This window comes from Myotis lucifugus, unplaced genomic scaffold (genome assembly GCF_000147115.1).
Source record: "Myotis lucifugus unplaced genomic scaffold, Myoluc2.0 scaffold_2, whole genome shotgun sequence".
Classification (NCBI taxonomy): domain Eukaryota; kingdom Metazoa; phylum Chordata; class Mammalia; order Chiroptera; family Vespertilionidae; genus Myotis; species Myotis lucifugus.
Genome location: NW_005871050.1, coordinates 21,331,837 through 21,351,815, shown reverse-complemented (window position 1 = coordinate 21,351,815; position 19,979 = coordinate 21,331,837). Strand labels below are relative to the sequence as shown.

The 19,979-nt window shown below is 39.3% G+C and overlaps 1 protein-coding gene across 1 annotated transcript in view; it reads left to right on the top strand.

Moving 5' to 3' along the window:
• The window catches only part of HTR2C (5-hydroxytryptamine receptor 2C), a 160,855-nt gene extending 145,607 nt beyond the window's left edge, over nt 1–15,248 (top strand). The window contains exon 4 of the mRNA XM_023756722.1: nt 14,422–15,248. Within this exon, the coding sequence (XP_023612490.1) occupies nt 14,422–15,248 (827 nt within the window). The remainder of the gene's footprint in view (nt 1–14,421) is intronic.
• The last annotated feature ends 4,731 nt before the right edge of the window (nt 15,249–19,979 follow it).

Genomic DNA, 19,979 nt, shown 5'->3' with positions numbered 1-19,979 from the left:
ACTGGCCCCTTCCTCCAATAGAGAGCACAGTCAGTGTCCTCTTGAGTGACTGGACTTTCATTAACATATTTATAATTATTACTGAAAAGCTTTATCATAAATTCTTCATTTCAGTTACATCTATTTATTTTATCTTAACAACCTGGAGATTTTAAAACTGAAAGGGCGAGGGCTAGGCCCTCCACCTTGCCCCAGGGTAAGGGCTAGGCCCTCCACCTTGCCCCAGGGTAAGGGCTACGCCCTCCACCTTGCCCCAGGGTAGTGCTCATCTACCTTGCCACGTGCTTGGCAAGGAGCTTCTTGCCGAAGTTCTAAGCCTCTGCTAGCCACACCCAGGACAAGACACAAGACTTGTGCCTGGCCAATCGGCAGAGCACAGTCCTTTCTCCTCCCCTTCCTCCAACTCCCCCTATATAACCCGTCTCCACACAGAGTTATCTCTCTCTGCTTCCTGTCGCTGCGTCGGCAAGGTGGGGGAGCCGAGCTAGCTCGAATACAGATTCTTATGCTTTTGCATCGGATTGGCTGGCTCCCTGATGTGGTTTCTTGGGAATCTTGAAATCTGGGCATAACAAAAACCAATTATTACCTAAAACATTAATCTTGTTACCCAACCCAGCCTGCATAGCTTACTTCCTTGTGTAATTTCAAGTATATTGTATTGGTCTAATTTAGTTCAAAAATATTTCTTTTTAGGGAGAGAGAATAAATCTTTGTGTTACCTCAGGGCCCTTGAGATGTCACAAAGCTGTCTCTCAGTTAAATTCTTGAAATATTACATTCAGAAAAGCTGTCAAATATACCCAATTTAAAGATTATCAAAACGTAAACCGGTTTTAACATTAAAGATTTGGTCTTGACCACAGAATTAATTATTCTCAACTTGGCCATTAAATTTCTACATCCCAGTAATGTCACAGATATGATACACTTTGAATATCACAGAAAAAAATTCTGGGAGGACACACCTACCGCCCACCCATTCTCAGCTGCCCTGCCCCCAAGGTCAGACTTAGTTCCACCTCAGCTGGCTTGCATGGGTTTGTGACGTCACAGGAAGGTGCGGACCACCTGGTCCCCTTCCTGGTCTCTATCCCGGTCCCTGTTCCCATTAATACCGACACTGCCAACCAGATGTTTAATGGACGTGATACTGGGCAGGGCTTTACAAATTTCTCCACCCTGCCAAATTGGGCAAGTATCCCCTCTCATTCTGCTGCTTTTGAAACCAAAAGCGCTTGTCTGAGTAAAACTGCTCCTTTTTTTTTCTTTCCCCTCCTGTTTTGCCTCAGGTGGGGAAGATAATGGTTTGTTAATCACAAGCAGTCTTGGAGTTAGCTGGCCTTTGTTTTAAACTTCCATGGGTTGCAACCTTCACAAATTTTACACTTTTAAATTAACCTTAGAATCTTAAAAATTTAACCAGCACAGCAAAATCAGGGAAGAGGAAATAAAAGTTCCTAAAAGTTAGCCAAAATTGCATCACAGACATACAGAAAGTAATCTCACTAGTTAAGAGTTTCTGGTGGGCTAATACCCTGACAGAAAGAGCAAGATGAATCCCCAAGAATAAGGATTCTTGGCAGCTGCTGGGATGTCCTGCAATCTCTGTCACGTGTTTTGCCTCACCACACACAACTGGGCTTCCCCCAAAGTGGGACTTGCCCCATCTTTAAACAAATTAAACAACCAAGATACATAAAACATCAACAAACACTCTCAGACAGGCAAGCACAACATACTAAAAGTTCATACCAAGAGCAATGTCTTCTGTTCCTGGTTCAGGGCACTGCCTCTCCCCAGAATCTCAGCATTCTCCCCAATGGATTATTTTGGGAGAATGTATTTCCCATCCTTGGCCATAAGCTGGGGGCCCCTGATTTTGCGGATAGACATCTGCATTGAAGGCAGTGGTCTGGGCCCTTCTTAAAATTCTTTAGAATACATTCTAAGGCAGCAGGTTTACAGGAACTACTTCCCATGTTTGCAGTTAAACCGTGTAATCTCTCCCAGTTAATAGAGACACGGGACAACAGAAGGAAGCTTTCATTTCTCACAGGCTCTCACATTCACACACCAGACAGTCCGAGTTTTGACTTCCAACCACGGAAAGTCCCTGAATCGAGGCAAATAATTTGCCTAAGTAGTGATCAGCTACTTCTTCTGCCCCTAAAGGTAGGATTGAACTTGAACTGGGCTTCTGGGGAAGAACTCACTGGTCAGATGTCTGATTCCAGAAAGGACTTTCCTGTCCTCCTTGGAGTCCACTGGAGCACTAGCAGGGGCCCTGGTCACCTGGGCCCGATGAGGACTGGGACCCAGTAAATCAGTGAAGGCCTGCCTTCCCGGCAGCAGGGGTGCCTCAAGGGGGCAACTTCGACTGCGTGTTTCTTGGTCAGGAAACCATTTTTATGTTACAAAATTTACCAGGTGACCAAAAAATACACAGAAGTACCCAGAGATACAGGAAAAAAGCATCTATTTTCAGATGTACTAGTACCGTGACTTAGGGGAGCCTGTTCCCAAATCCTTTGCAAACCAATATGGAGGAGCTTTCTCTTTATACCCTTTGGTTTCTTTGTCTCCCAAATAAAGATCAGACTTCCGGACCTTTTGCGGGCTTTGCAAAAGGCCCCGTGTGTTGGGATGGGGAACGTGAGAACATACCTAAAGGCCTGGCCTGGCCTGGCACCAGCACTGATAACCCCCTCTGGGGATTGTATATTGTTCATGGTTTATGGCCTCTGTAAAATGGGAGTATTTAGGTAAATAGGTCTTCAAGACCAGATAATTAAGGAAGGGGCAGTGACTAGACCAGCCGTTCTCAACCTGTGGGTCGCGACCCCTTTGGTGGTCGAATGACCCTTTCACAGGGGTCACCTAAGACCATCCTGCATATCAGATATTTACATTACGATTCATAACAGTAGCAACATTACAGTTATGAAGTAGCAACGAAAATAATTTTATGGTTGGGTCACAACATGAGGAACTGTATTTAAAGGGCCAGAAGGTTGAGAACCACTGGACTAGACTATAGGCTAACAGGAATGTGCATTAGGGATACTTATTAAGTAGGTACAGAGTCAGGCTGCTAGCCGCCCGCCCCCCCAAATGTGTTATTTTCCTCATCAAACTGACTGATTTTATTTTTAAGAAAAGCTCAGTATCTACATTCATCTATCTGCATTCACTCTCCTTGTTTCTCATTGCTTCTTGAAATAAACAAATATCCATTTAAATCATTTTGTTCATCCAGTTAATAATTCTGCTTTTTTTTTTTTTTTTACCACCTAGCACTTCTCAGTTCTGTTTGTCCCTCTTTCATCTTTTTGTATAGGCCCTGATAATTTCTGCCACCCATTCATACTATTATTTACACTAATAAAAAGTAATAGCCATTTTTTTAATAACACCCATTTTTTAGTCTTAGTGTAATTCTCCCAGTTATTTCTGACTTTGCCTCCTCAGGGATCTATATCCATGGGGAAGCTACAAAAAATATTTTTCTTCCCATCTTCTAAGTTTTTCTAGCTGGGCTAATAATCAAATTAACAGGGACAGATTTACAGGAAAAATCAAAGGAGAAGGGCAGTAATGGGATTTCAAAGGAAATAGGTAGTTGGCAGGAGAGGAAGAGCAGAATGTACATGGTAGAATGTAAATTAGTGCTTCAATGGGACACAAGGTATGATCTAATTACCTGGCCCCTGCTTGACACCGTCTTATCCACACTTAACTCAAATTAGGTTAAGGTGACTACGTTAAGATTTCTTGCCTGGAGCCTGCCTTTTCCTCTGACTCTTTTAGCAAGGAAAGGGAAGAGGGTCAAAGGTCCTGACCAGCTTAAAATCAATATTCCAAAAGGTAAAACTTCAGCCATCATCTATAACCTTTCTTTCCTGTATCTTTAAACTCTTTCACTCTACTGGCTTTCACCCTTCTGAGTTCTTGGTTTAGACCCTCTGTAATGAAAGACAGATTAACAAGAGAAATACAAACAGAATTTTAATAACATGTATGCTTTAGGTATACATGGGAGATATCCAGAAAAACAGTAAATCCACCAGATGGCGCAAGCTACCACCTTAAATACTACCTTCAGCTAAAGACAAAGAAAGATGTTGGGTATGGGGCCCTCAATTATGGAAGGTTACTAGAAAAAACACAGTAAACAAGGTTTGTTATGCAGATTTAAGTGGGTGCCTTCTCCATTGAGAACTTTATCTTGTGATTAAGAGTAATCCTTCTCTTCCTGGTACCAAGAGGGAGACATTTACCAATGGAGATTTCCTTTAGAAATGCAAATTTCCTTTACAAAATAGTAACTTCTGCTCTGTTTTCAAAGTTACTCCTGTGTCTGCCATTTCTCAAAATAATTAATTCAAAATAATCTTTACCCCAAAAAGGCATATTTGGGGTGACATATTCTGCTACTTTTCAGTACTAGTTGTGCTCATATTTCAGTGCTACCTCAGATTTCACTTCCTCACTCTCTTAGTTATATTGTAGTTGAATACTGGGACCTCTCCCACCCCCTTCTCCACAAATTCTTTCCCAAGTATATCTTACAAAACCTGGGCATTCCTCTTGTTAGCTCATGGACTGTCTTCTCAAGCTTTTCTGCTTACAAGCTTTCTCTTTTATTTCAAGTTCCCTCAAACTCATTTAACATCTTCTCTTACCACTCACTACTTTTTGCAATTGTCATCTTTTATTTATACACCAGAGGCCCAGTGAACAAATTTGTGCACCAGTGGGGTCCCTTGGCCTGGCCTGCAGGATCAGGCTGAAACCGGCTCTCCGACATCTCTCCAGAGGTCCTGGATTGCTAGAGGGCGCAGACCAGGCCAAGGGACCCCACTGGTGCACTATCAAGGCCCGGAAGGAACATCAGAGGTTGGCCAGCTGGGGAGGGACTGCAGGAGGGCTCCAGGATGTGTTCAGCCTGTCTTGCTCAGTCCCAACTTGCAGACCCCAGAAGCAAGTTAACCTACCAGTTAGAGCGTCTTCCCCCTGGTGGTCAGTGCACGTCATAGTGACTGGTTGAGCAGTTGACTGCCCCTCGTGGTCACTGCACATATAGCGAGCAGTTGAGCATCCTTAGCATATCATTAGCATATTACACTTTGGTTGAACAGCCGACTTGTAGACCACTTAGCATATTAGGCTTTTATTATATAGGGTGCCTATATTCTTACTACAGTTGCCAAACTAAAGGGATCCATTTGCCTGCATGCATCAAAGCCCGATAAGACACAAGTATGAGCTTGTAGCAAAGAAAATAAGGGTTTATTTTCAGGAAGAGGCCCGCATCCAGAGAGAGGTGAGCGAAGGCTCAAAGATCTGACTTCCTGATGGCTTCCAGCGGATGGGTTATATAGGAAGATATCTTTAATAATGATGACTAAGGGAGTTATGGATGCTAGTCAGGGTCACGGTCTCTACTGATTGGTCAGTGCTAGGGTAGCGGGTAGTTGATCAGTGCATCTAGTCCTGATGTCAGCCATGGCATTGCTTTGTCTGGTTTTGCTGCTTTTCTGGGCCTGGAACTGAAACACAGCTAAAGCCTAGATATTATCTTTAGCTTGACCAAAATTCTGTCCCTTCAGTTAACAGACCTGAGGCTTTGTTCCTAAGATTAACTGGTGCTGATCAGAACTTCATTGTCCTGAGGGCTTAATGATTAAGGGAGTAGTCCTGCATGGGAGAAGGAGGCAGGTGAGCCAGGGTGCTGGATGAGGCCAGTTTGAATCAAAGAAAAGAAAGGCGAAAAGACCATATTAAAGAAATGCAATTTCTATGAGGTTACACTATTCCCAAAACTAAAAAAACAAACAAACAAAAAACATCTTGAAATTCAAAGCTGAATCTGACTGAATTCCTTAAAAATTTCACTGTACTAATGCCATACTGATTTATTTGCCAAAGCAAAATCCTTTTTCCCCCTATCAATAATACTTTATTACCCAAAAACTGAGCAGTAATGCTGCTTCTGTTTTTCTTCTATGTTCTTCTCTGATAATAGTCCCTTCATCTTCTGCTGTTCATTCAATGTTTAAGGGATTCACTTATTTCTCCATGAGGCAAGAAGCCACTCATGTCAGCTTGACAGTGTGTAGGCCTCCTAGGTGTCCTTGAAAAAAGTCTTTATGAAAATAAATACCTCTGAGATAGCCTTGCCATTTAGTAATAATTTCCTTAATAGGTGTTTTCATCTTGATGTTGGTCAATCAGTTCCAGGAAATTGATTCTATCATCTCTCTCTCCTCTTTCATATTACCATTTATTATTCATCTCTTGGCAGTGTGTATCCTCTCTTCACTACTCCACTGTAATTGTTCTCTCTATAATCACCAGTAACCGCATCATTTTCAAAGACAGGAAACACTTCTGTGGCATTTGATGCTGTTGATTATGCTTCTTCAGAACATTCCCTCCCTTTGCCTCTTACAATTTTTTGTTCACACTGAGTTGTTTTACCTGTTGATTATGTGCTGCTGATACCCATTGTGCAAATGTTGCTGCTGGTAATTTGGGCATCTTGCCAGAAGATATCCCAAGAGATGTTTATTCAGACCAGGTTCATACACCCACTGACAATGTCAACTGTATAACCACTGCTGTCTGACCAATAGTGATTGTAAGACTATCAGTTGTAAGATGCATTGCACTTTTGAAGATGTTAAAATCTGAAAGAAATGAGTATCTAAGAATCATTGGCATATGGTATTATTATCTGAGAGTTTGAAGAGAACTGATCTGTGTTGCTTGAATTTAAAGATTTAAGAAATAACGTGAACATCTATGAATTTGACTTATCTGAAGTAAAATAACCTCACTGAGTTATTTTATGCCTTCAATGAGCATGTGATGAGATAATGCATGCAAAGTATTTAATACTGATAAAGTTCCAGAGTTAGTAAGCACTCAGTGAATGATAGCAGTAATAGTAGTAGTAGCAGTAGTCCTCATAGTAGACATAGTAACACATGATATTGATAATAAAAATTTGCCTATAGCTATGATACTGAATTTAATAAAATGCTAATACTCTAGATCAGTGGTTCTCAACCTTCCTAATGCTGCGACCCTTTAATACAGTTCCTCATGTTGTGGTGACCCCCGATTTCATTGTTACAAATTGAACATAATTAAAGCATAGTGATTAATCACAAAAACAATATGTAATTATATATGTGTTTTCCGATGGTCTTAGGCGACCCCTGTGAAAGGGTCGTTCGACCCCCAAAGGGGTCGCGACCCACAGGTTGAGAAACGCTGCTCTAGATGCTTATTGAAGGTATTTTTTTCTCTGAGTTTAAATAACCTTAATAAATAATTGCTTACCAATGTTTTTGATAAGATAATGCATGCAAAATATTTGATTGTTTGTTGGTTAAAAAACAGCAGAACATAATTATTTTTATTGTTTCTAAACTTCTAAAGATTATATAGATCTATTGAAGTTAAGTTCAGAAAGATTAAGCGATTCTAGTTAACAATTCTTTATAACTTTTTTGTCTGGATTGAATAAGATAATATATAATATTTCTAAAATAATTGAGTTAGTGTGTAACAAATAGGAAGTACTCAGTAAAATATGTTATTATTGTAGTTGTTATTTGTACCTGCTATTTTTTATGATAGTTTATTTTCACTATTCCTCCTTGGCCAAATCAAAGGTTTTAAAAGTATCAAAGATTGCTCCATTATACTTGCTAAACTTACTCTCTGAATTTAACTTCAAATAGCATGTGCCTTTCAGAATTTTTATGAGAATGAATGAGATGATGCACATAAAGTATTTTTGTTGCTACTATTGATGTTGTTTATATTTACTTGACATTATAACATTACTTGAATTTCTACTGGTTGACAAATTTAAAACTGAGAAAGACGTAATACACTTGTTGAACTTAACTCTCTAGGGCTTAAATAACTTCATCCATTAACATAGAATAGCAGTTCTCAAACTCTTTGGTTTCAGGACCGCTTTATACTTTTCAAAATAATTGAAGACCCCAAAAAGTTTTTGTTTATGTGGTTTATATCTACTGATATTTATTGTATTAGAAAGGAAAACCAAGAAATATTTATAAATCATTTCATTTTAAATAACAGTAATAAGCCCAGTTAATGTTAACATAAATGGTATATTTTATGAAACTAACTATATTTTCCAAAAATACATCAGAAAGAAAATAGGCACTGTTATACAGTTTTGAAAAACTCTTTAATGTTTAGCTTTAAGGAAAGACAATTGGATTCTCATACCTGTATCTGCATGCAACCTGTTGTGATATATTATTTGGGTTGAAGTTTATAAAGAAAATGAAGTTTTAAAAACAAATAGTGAAAAAGGAAAACCTAGCAAATTCTTGAAGAGTCTCAGAGACCCTCGGGGTCCTTGAACCACGCTTTGAGAACTGCTGACACATATCTTTAATTTTAAAAGTATTGAATAAGATAACTTATGCAATATATATTGTTATTAATGCTACTTTAGTGGTTACTATTATTTATAATTTCCAGATAGTCTCACAGAACTTGAGTTTCTTCTTGTTTTGTTGATTGCATTCATGGTTTCTTAAAACAAAAACTAAAGAAAGATGGCATAGATTTGGTAAAGAGGTTAAGTTACTTTACCAAATATTTATATTAACCCAATTGAGATAATGCATTTTACATCTATAATGTCAGTAATATGCATGGTTCAGTGCCTGGCACATAAGGTAGACTCAATAAAAGTTAATGTTAGATTTGCTCTTTACTCAATGTACATAAAATTATACAAATAAATGCCAGGGATAAAATTGGCCTCACATATCCAAAAACAACTTCTGCTCATCTGCAATCCCTTTGCTACTCTCTTTTGTGGTCCCTTGACAAGGTCTATTTTTAGGCCCAAGAGTTCCTTAGGAAAAATAAATCTTTTAACGGAAGCAAGTTAACATCACTTCAGAGCTGGGCTGACTTCCACTGATCTTAGAGTCAGTGTATGAGGCCTTCCCCAGAGTCCTCAAATGTCTCTAGGAATATCTAGAAGATTGTGCAGCATTTCCTGTGGGGATTGAATCTCTGCTCCAGCACTGTTTCCTGAGTGTAGGTGTGTCTGCCCCTGTCAGGATTCCTCCAGACTCTAGTTCCCACATTGCTTGGGGTGGGGGTTGGGGACGGAGGGGGGTGGGGAGGATTGGAAAGGGAGCAATTCCCCTATACTCTTCTGGTCTTGTTACAGGATCCTGAGAAAGTATAACCTTTTTGTCAGAAAATGAACTTCTTCCCTAGAATTATATCAAAGTGGTGAGTGTTTCCACTTAACAGTCCAAGAATCCTGTTCTGGAAGTAATTGAGGTTAGCAGTGACCACTAAGTCTTGGAGAACTTTATGATCTGAGGTCTAATAGGGATTTCATTGACAGTTTCTTGTTGTTTTCTTTCTAATTCTTGAAGTTGTAGGGTTAAATAGGTTATTATTAATCTTTCTTTCTTTTATTTTTTTTTTATTTTTCTTAATTTAGGTAGTCCTGTAATGCTATGAACTTCACTCTTCAGACTGATTTTGCTATGTCTCAGAGATTTTGGGTTATGTGTTCATTTTCATTTGTTTGCAGGACATTTTTTATTTCTTTCTTGATCTGATTGATAGCCCATTCATTTTTAAATACCATGCTATTTAGCCCCCATGTGTTTGAATGTTTGTGAATGTTTTTACTGTAGCTGATTTTTAATTTCATTTCATTGTGATCCAAGAAGATGCTTGACATGATTTCAATCTTCTTGAACTTATAGAGACTTGGTTTGTATCCCAACATGTGGTCTATCTTTGTGAATGATCCATGTGCACTTGAGAAGAATGTATATTCTGCAGCTTTGGGATGTAATGTTCTATAAATATCAATTAAATTCATCTGATCCAGTGTGACATTTAGAGTCACTCTTTCCTCATTAATTTTTTGTCTGGAATATCTATCCAACAAAGTCAACGGGGAATTAAAGTATCCTACTATAATTGTATTTCTGTCTATCTTTCCCTTAAAGTCCTCTAGAAGTTTTTTGTTTGTTTGTTTGTTTAGATGCACCCATATTGGGTACATATGTATTTACTAGGGTTATTTCCTCTTTCTTTTTTTAATATATTTTATTGATTTTTTACAGAGAGGAAGGGAGAGGGATAGAAAGTTAGAAACATTGATGAGACAGAAACATCAATCAGCTGCCTCCTGCACACCCCATACTGGGGATGTGCCCGCAACCAAGGTACATGCCCTTGACTGGAATCGAACCTGGGACCCTTGAGTCTGCATGCCGATGCTCTATCCACTGAGCCAAACTGGTCAGGGCGAGGGTTATATCCTCTTGTTGGATTGATCCCTTTAATATTATGAAGTGACCTTTGTTGTCTCTTGTGATGGCCTTCATTTTGAAATCTATTTTGTCAGATATGAGTATTGCTACCCCAGCTCTTTTTCCGTTTCCATTTGCTTGGAAAATTTTTGCCATCACTTGACTCTCATCCTATGTGAGTCTTTTGTTCTGACGTGGGTATCTTATAGACAACATACAATTGGGTCATGTTTTTGTATCCATTCATGTACCCTATGTCTTTTGATTAGAGCATTTTATCCATTTATATTTAACTAGATGAGTGGCCCTCGGTGTGGCCTGCCAGGATTGGGCTGAAACTGGCAGTCCAACACTGCCTGCTGCTCCTGCTCATCCTGGCCCATATAGACTAGAGGAGTGGCCCTCGGTGTGGCCTGCCAGGATTGTGCTGAAACTGGCAGTCCAACACTGCCAGCTGCTCCCACTCATCCTGGCCCCACTGGGCCTGCTGTGGGTTCACGCCCAGTCAGTCTTGATCATGAGAGGCCCGTTGGTCAGCTGAGTAGCATTCTTGCTGTGGGAGCGCACTGACCACAAGGGGGCAGCTCATGTGTTGAACGTCTGCCCCCTGATGGTCAGTGAACGTCATAGTGATCAGTCAACCGGTCTTTTGGTTATTCGGCCACCTAAGCTTATATATATAGATAGATAGATAGATAGATAGATAGATAAATAGATGTTATTATTGATAGGTACTTATTTATTGCCATTTTACTTCTTTCTGCATATGTTTCTCTCTTTCACTATTTCTTCTACACATTACAACAGTCCCTTTAACATTTCTTGCAGTGCTGGTTTAGTGGTGATAAACCCCTTTAGTGTTTTTTTTTTGTTTTGTTTTGTTTTTTGTCTGAAAAGCTCTTTATTTCACCATCTGTTTTGAATGATAGTCTTGCTGGATATAATCGTCTTGGTTTCAGATCCTTGCTTTTCATTACCTTGAATATTTCATGCCATTCCCTCTGGCCTGCAGAGTTTCTGATGAGGAATCAGCTCAGCTTTATTGGAGTTTCTTTTTAGGTAACAAAGTGCTTTACTCTTGCTGCCTTTAAGATTCTTTGTCTTTAATTTTTGTCATTTTAATTACAATATGTCTGGGTGTGGACCTGTTTGTGTTCTTCTTGCTTGGGACTCTCTGAGCCTCCTGAACTTGTGTGACTTTTCCCTTTACCAGGTTAGGGCAGTTTTCCGCCATTATTTCTTCAAATACATTCTCTATCCCTTGCTCACTTTCTTCTCCTTCTGGCATCCCAATTATGCAAATATTGTTACATTTCATGTTGTTCCACTGCTCCCTTAAGGTGTCCTCCTGTATTTTAAATTTTTTTTCTTTTCTCTGATTGAGTGATTTTTTTCTACCCTGTCTTTTAATTCACTTATCTGATCCTTGGCTTCCCATAATCTGCTGTGTATTCCTTCCACTGTGTTCTTTATTAGCGCTATGTCATTCTTTATTTCTGACTGGTCTTTTTTCATAAGTACTATATCTTTTCTCACACTGTTGAGTATCCTTGCCATCATTATTCAGCACTCTATATCAGATAAATCTCTTATCTCCATTTCATTTTGCTCTTCTTCTGGAGCATTTTCTTGTTCTTTCATTTGGGGGTTGCTGTTTTTTTGTCTCCCCATTTTGGCTGCCTGTTTGGGTTTGTGTTGATGTATTAGGTAGATCTGCTATGACTCCCAATCTCTATGCAGGACAGTGTCAGATGCTGTTCTGACTGGCACTGAGTACCCTGTTTGGAGCTATCAGCAATTCACAGCTTGTGGCTCCCTCTGCTGGGGCTGAGCGCCCTTTCTACCAGCTTCTTTCTGATGGGCTTGTACTTTCTAGAGATTCCCTTATATTTATGACTTTTGGACCAAATGTTCTAATGATATAAGATGGCAGCATTCTTGCCTGTCTTTTTATAACTCAAGAAATATAACCAGTGTGGTTTGTTGTATTCTGTATTTCCAAAAACTGTTGAAATTTGTCCAAGTATTTCAGCAAACTTGGTGAAAATTACCTTCTGATACTTGCCACTCTTCCAATCCAGGCTTCAGAGGTCTCTGTACCAGGATCCTGCACTGTATTACCTCAAAATGCATTCTGTTTGGGTATGTCCTAGTTTTTATAGCCTTTCTTACTTTCTTGAATGGCATGTGTAGGTTCAGAGTTGTAGGGATGTATCAAATACCCCAAGGAGTCTTGTCACATCTATTGCTGCTTCTTACACCATCACTTGGTCTCTCTCTCTCTCTCTCTCTCTCTCTCTCTCCCTCTCTCTCTCTCTTTTTCTAGAAAAAGGCCAGTCACTTTAGAATTTCAGTGTCTGAGGAAAAAGGTTTAAATATAACTCTCCAAACAATCTCTTGAGTCTGCAGGCCGACTGGTCTTCCCAGAGATTAAATAACAATCAACATCACCGAACCGGTTTGGCTCAGTGGATAGAGCGTCGGCCTGCGGACTGGAGGGTCCCGGGTTCGATTCCGGTCAAGGGCATGTACCTTGGTTGCGGGCACATCCCCACTGGGGGGCGTGCAGGAGGCAGCTGATTGATCTCTCTCGATGTTTCTGGCTCTCTATCCCTCTCCCTTCTTCTCTGTAAAAAATCAATAAAATATATTTAAAAAAAAAACAATCAACATCATGATTAAGCTCTCAAAAAAAATGACCACTTTTTCCCTTTTGATCATCCAGTAACTTTATACCTGAGGAAGGATATTAAGACAAACTGTAGGGACTTTCAGTTTCAGATTTGTCACAGTTCCCTGCATGTTCTCTAAAGCCAGCAATGATCTCTGAGAGTGCACTTCTATCTCTTCTTGCTGTTCATGGTATTGATGTCCACCAACCCAGGATTCCTAATAATAATCTGATAGAATCCTGAAAATGCAATCTGAATTTTTCCAGCTTTCAAGTTTCTGTGGACCTAAGGGAGAATAAATTAACATTAAGATTTGACTTTTCTTGAAAGTTATTCCAACTTATTGATGCAGGACATCTTCAATATTTTCCATAGTGATTTCTGAAAATTTTCATCTTTCTTACTAATGCTTGTGCACATAATCACGTCCTGCTCCTACCTCCTTATTGATATTTTCTGCCTGTGAGCATATTATTAATGGAGATGCTTACTTAGAGTACTAACTCTCAGTATTCTTAAAAATAAAACTGCTCAAAATTTTACACAGAAATTAGAGGACTGCATTTTTTCCAACTCTGTATTTCGCTCTGTCTCTTAAACTTGAAACAATGTTGCTTATGCCCAGACTCTAACTGAAACTCTTGCTAAAAAGAGAGTCCTTTCAGTTTCTGCTTATATAGTGTTTCTGCATAGTGGTCACATCTAGTTTCTGCAGCACATTTGGGGCTCATACCATCCTCTCCATCTCCAATAACTCCAGAGTTCCCAAGCCATATCTCCAAAGGACTTACACATAAACTTTCCTCTTGTTGACCCCTTTCCTCAGGAAAGGTGGGAATGGAAATGTATGTTGTCAGCTAAGAACTCATCTCAAAATCAAGCCAACCAAACTTGGTATACTGTTGTTGCTCTTATAGGTGATATACTCATCATTTGTATTGCATTTGGAAAATGATATGCTAAAACAGAATGATTGAATTTTTTAATGTCATTGAGTACAGATGTAAATGTATTCATTCATTCATTCAAGAAATATTTATTGAGTACTTTTATGAGCCAGGACAGATTTAGGAACTGGAAATAAAACAATCAGACACAATCCAGTCTTACAAAAACAGTATCTATAATAGTTAATCTCAATAATGATAATTCCATGCCTTCTATAAGAATTTAGGGAGAAAGCATTCCTAACATAAAATATAACTTTCATTTTCTCACACTGCTACTCTTTTGTGTGACTACCAATTTATGCTGTGAATAGCTTTCAACAAATGTCAACTCTAGATTTTCTTCAGCAAAATGCAATTGAATATATGCCATTGCACAAATCTGTTCAGTCCTTCAATGTGCTATAACAATGTCCTACCTTTTTTTTTCTTTTTTTCTTTTTCCCCCCTCAGGTGTGTCAGTACCGATTCCAGTGCTTGGACTGAGGGATGAAAGCAAGGTGTTCGCCCGCAATATCACCTGTGTGCTGAATGACCCAAATTTCATTGTTATTGGGTCCTTCGTAGCGTTCTTCATACCATTGACGATTATGGTGATCACCTACTTACTGACGATTTACGTTCTTCAAAGACAAGCTCTGATGTTACTGCGCGGCCACACCGAGGAACCGCCCAAGATCAGCCTGGATTTCTTGGAGTGCTGCAAGAAGAATGCCACCGAGGAAGACAACGCTGCTAACCCTAATCAAGACGTGAGACTTCGCCGAAGAAAGAAGAAAGAAAAACGTCCCAGGGGCACCATGCAAGCTATTAACAATGAACGGAAAGCATCGAAAGTCCTTGGCATTGTTTTCTTTGTGTTTCTGGTCATGTGGTGCCCGTTTTTTATTACTAATATTCTGTCGGTTCTTTGTAAGCAGTCCTGTAATCAACAGCTCATGGAAAAGCTTCTGAATGTGTTTGTTTGGATCGGCTATGTTTGTTCAGGAATCAATCCTCTGGTGTACACTCTTTTCAACAAAGTTTACCGACGGGCTTTCTCCAACTATCTGCGCTGCAATTATAAGCCAGAAAAAAAGCCTCCGGTCAGGCAAATTCCGCGAGTTGCTGCTACTGCTTTGTCTGGGAGGGAGCTCAATGTTAACATTTACCGGCCTACCAACGAACGCGTGATAAAGAAAGCTGATGACAATGAACCAGGGATAGAGATGCAAGTTGAGAATTTGGAGCTCCCGGAAAATCCCTCCAATGTGGTTAGTGAAAGGATCAGTAGTGTGTAAGAAAGCGCAACACAGTCTTTTCCTACAGTAATGCTGGTAATGTAGGAAAATATTCTTCTATGATCTCCTGCTGGTTCTAACTAATGTAAATACTGCTGTCTAAAAAAAAAAGTGTTTTTTATATATAGCTTTGCAATCCTGTATTTTGCAATCATGTGTACAATAGTGAGATTTAGGGTTCTATATTTACTGTTTATAATAGATGGAGAATAACTTATTTTGATTCTTTGATGCATAAAATGTTGATTGTTTTCTTTCCCTTCCTTCCTTCCTCCCTGCCTCCTTTTCTTCCTCTCTCTCTCTCTCTCTCTCTCTCTCTCTCTCTCGCCTTCTTTTGTGAATAAGGAAATGTTCATCTCAGGTGGCATTTGCAGGAGACCAGAATGATGCATATGACAGTGGTTGTATTTCAGCCACACCAAAATTAAAAATTCGGTGGAATCTTTTTCCAGGTTAACAGTAAATATATACTTTAAATTCTTGCTGTGCTGTGCTCATCCATCTACACACATAAACACAGTAAGATAGGTTCTGCCTTCCTATACTCTGTCATATCGTTAGTGAGGCAAAGGTAGAACGTAGCCTTTTTGTCACATATGGGGCAAAATTTGACATTGTCAGAGTGTTGTGTTGATATTGTACTGCAATGTCTGTCCCCAAACATAGTGGTATTTTAACATAAGCAGCTGGTTAACCGGGACTACAGAAGTGGAAGGATAATACGAGATACATCCACTAGTAGCTTTTCACTTCTTAAGGACAATGTTCAAATTCTGATTATAATGACAAACAAATTGAAATCAATGTTTTCATTCTGGTCCTTAGTAAATACCTAATTACGTAACTAAACTGGGAAATGAGGTCCCAGGTTTATTTCCCAATCCAGAATTCAACATCAATTGGATTTTGATCTCAGGATCCTGGAAATTCGTGTGCTACACACAAAGTGAAATTAGCATTTTGAGCCTTATTAAAATATTTTTTTAATTATGGTACCTCTGTCTATAGGGCCCAATTTTGTAGTCCGTTTTTGAGTAAAACTTGCGTTGGAAGCATAGATGATCAAAACCTTGGGAGCTTTACTTGATTAAGGACTACAGAATGAGGCCCTTAGAATGTGAAAAAAGTAATTAAAAAGAAGCTTTTACTGAACTCTAGGAATAAGAGAAATACAGAGTTTCCATTTGGATTTTAAACAAAATTTATCTCATTTTCAGATCCTTCCAAACTCTAGTGCAGGAAAAGGCTGCAGCTAATTTGTGAAAGTGGCAAGCTCTTCATTGTACTGCAATTACGTACCAGAAGTTTAAACCTCTGCAGCTAATTTGTGAAAGTGGCAAGCTCTTCTTTGTACTGCAGTTATGTACCAGAAGTCTAAACCTTTGTTAAAATATAGTGTTGTGTTACAATCAGTGTTGGCCATTGTTTCATCCGTGGGCCTGCTGCTCTCTAAGAATTCAGTACCCCTTTACTAGCTTGTAAACCGTGAAAGGTTTTCAGGCATTGCTACAGTCAGACCATTAAATCTATGCTGTGTGCAGAGTATACAATGTGTCCAGTAACTGTATTTCCATGTGTGTCCATCTCACACAACTGTGGAACAATTTCTGAAGAATTCATGATGCTATTTCTTATACCTGACAGTTACTTACACACCTGAAAGTGTGCCTCTCAGTATCCTGAAATTGGTGAAGGCAGAATCTGAATTTCTAAGACCCCTGATCTGTGTCCTCAACACACAGCATAGAAAAATCCAAGTCTGCCACAGGGGCAGTGGGAGAGCTGCTGTACTTGAGGAAACTCATACAGTCTCTACTTGATTCACAACACTGCCAAATGTCAGTCAATTCCTTGAGCATGCCCAAATCTAACATGGAAGTAAAGCCTACCTGCCTGTTAGCTCTGTCGAACTGCATGTTAAAAAAATTATATGAAATTGAATGAGATGATCTAATTCTTACTGAAATTAAATGTCTGAAGAAACAGCATGCATCGCGCATGAGTTGTGCACATACAGAGGGTGTCCTGCATGTATGCCATGTATGTTGCATGAATCCATCAATTTGTATTAATGTAGGGCAGAGTAGGTGATATCAAAGGACTGAAGAAAACCCGTCAGCAGTCCTTAAAAAGACCACACATTCAGATCTGAAGTATTTTGAGTATTCGAGAAAATTGGAAACATCTGATTTCTTAACTATCAGGGCAAGCTCATAGCACATGTTTTACACAGAAATAAAACATAAACCACAATGTTCAAAAGCACTGGCAATAAGTTGAATGATAATAGCTTATAGCACATTTGTTAATAATTCTTATGTCATCAAGTAGTAGTACTTAATAGTACCCAACACAGCAATTATTCTCAAATTGTGTGCTATTCGTAAGTTCTGTGCAGTTTGGTATGAAACAAATATACTTATTTGGATATAAATCTTACAGTTCAAGGTTAAATCTACAAACTTTTATAAGTGTTTTAAAAAGTCCATGTGATAACTGTGAACGTGATGAATTTACTGTCAAACAAATCATTTTGATGAACTATTATATATGTATATCTGTTAAGAAACATGCAACAGACTGCCTTTATTATTTCCTGTAAAACTTCTCCATCATATGGTACTTTTTGTGAGTGGTGGCAAAGTGTTGTTTTATTCTTGGTTCCTGCATTTCCCCGCTCCAGGTGTTTGTGATACTTCCCATTAATTTATTAAATTTATTAAACGTTGGCTGATGTGTCATGTGTCTTTATTCCACCTGCATCATTTGAGGGGAAAATATATCACTTCACTTCATTTTCTTTTAAAATAAGTTGACACAACCAGAAAATGCTGCTCTTCTGATTAATTCTGCATGTACTCAAAGACTACACCACTGGAGGAAAGACAATTAAGATGTGTAAACCACAAAAACAATATTAAAATAACATCACTGATTATTCATGAGAAGAATAACTGAACTACCAAATTATCTTACCTTCCTTCACCTGAGCAGGGACCTGGGTGGCACACGTGCTCTCCTTGTTATAAGTGTCATTGCTACCTTATTCCCACCAGACTCTAAGCTCCCCGAGAACAGGAAGGACCATGTCTACCTTATGGATGGTTTTATCCCCAATAGTTAGTGCTCACTATACATTCAACAGATATAGATTGAGCATCGGTACCTGTGGGCCTTGTATTATCTTTTAGTGTTGCCCAAATGGGCCTTACAATTCCCTGCTCTTCAGTCATGCACTGTAGCAAAATCACCTTAACTTACCTCCATCCCAAATGGCTTTGGATATCTCTGCAATCATCAGGGTAACCATACTAAGCTGCTCGGTTCCTTCACACCCAGAGCCAGGGATGACAAAATACACATATACCTTCTTGATTGCTGGGGGTGCCTAGGTGATATTGATGTGACTTCAGTTCTCTGAGAAGAAAGCAGGAAAACCTTATTCCTTTGCCACTATGACTAGGTTGATTCCTAGGAGTAGGTGAAGAAATAAAGGTTGAACTGACACTTGAAACAATAGGTCACTGCTGCCCATGGTCAGAAATATCTTGTACTATTGAAGCTAGGGGCTACTCTCCCCCAACAGCGAAGCAATGGGAAGATGTCGAAATTTCTGAAGGTAAAGAATTGGAGTGGTTACTACTATTGGAAAGGAAAGTGGGCAAGGGAAGGCTGAAGTGCCTCATTCTACAGCCTTGGAACTTCTTCATAGTTTGAAGACATAAAGATGTGTCCTGTTATCAAGTGACAGTAAGTTTCTGCCAACTGCAGAAACACACAGTTCCTCAGCTCACGCTTAGGCCAATGCAATCTGCAAGGTTGAGGCTCATTTCTCTCTGTACATCCTCCCTAAGCACATGTTAACATATTACCTACAGAGCCGAATATATTAGAAAGAGATGTTTGTATAGGCCAGTGGTTCTCAACCTGTGGGTCGCGACCCCTTTGGCGGTCGAACGACCATTTCACAGGAGTCGCCTAAGACCATCCTGCATATCAGATATTTACATTACGATTCATAACAGTAGCAACATTACAGTTATGAAGTAGCAACGAAAATAATTTTATGGTTGGGTCACAACATGAGGAACTGTATTTAAAGGGCCAGAAGGTTGAGAACCACTGGTATAGGCAATGCCAACAAAAGTAGGTGGCATCATAGTGGTTCTCAACCAATATGTGACCTATAGCATAGCTATAAACAAATGGTTCTAAGAGATAGGTTGGGTTCCCCAGAATGTAAACTCTGAGATGGAGATAAGTGTGCAGGATGTTTATTGGGAAGTGACCTTGGGATCCTTATGTACCGAGAAAGGGCAGGAAGTGGGACTGGGCAGAGGGAGGCGTTGGACCGTGACGCAGTTACAATAAGGGCTTATTCAATCTGTACCGGAGAAATATACCATTTCACTTCATTTTCTTTGAAAGTTAAGTTGAATTTTGTAAAAGAAATTCACAAAGGCAAACACAACCAGAAAGTATCACCCTTCATGACTAATTCTGCATGTACTCGAAGACTACAATGCCAGGGGAAAGACAATGAAGAGGTGTGAACAACAAAACACTTAGCTGACTCCCAGGAACTTTGAATCTAGGACAGTGATGGTGAACCTTTTGAGCTCGGCGTGTCAGCATTTTGAAAAACCCTAACTTAACTCTGGTGCCGTGTCACGTACAGAAATTTTTTGATATTTGAAACCATAGTAAAACAAAGACTTATATTTTTGATAT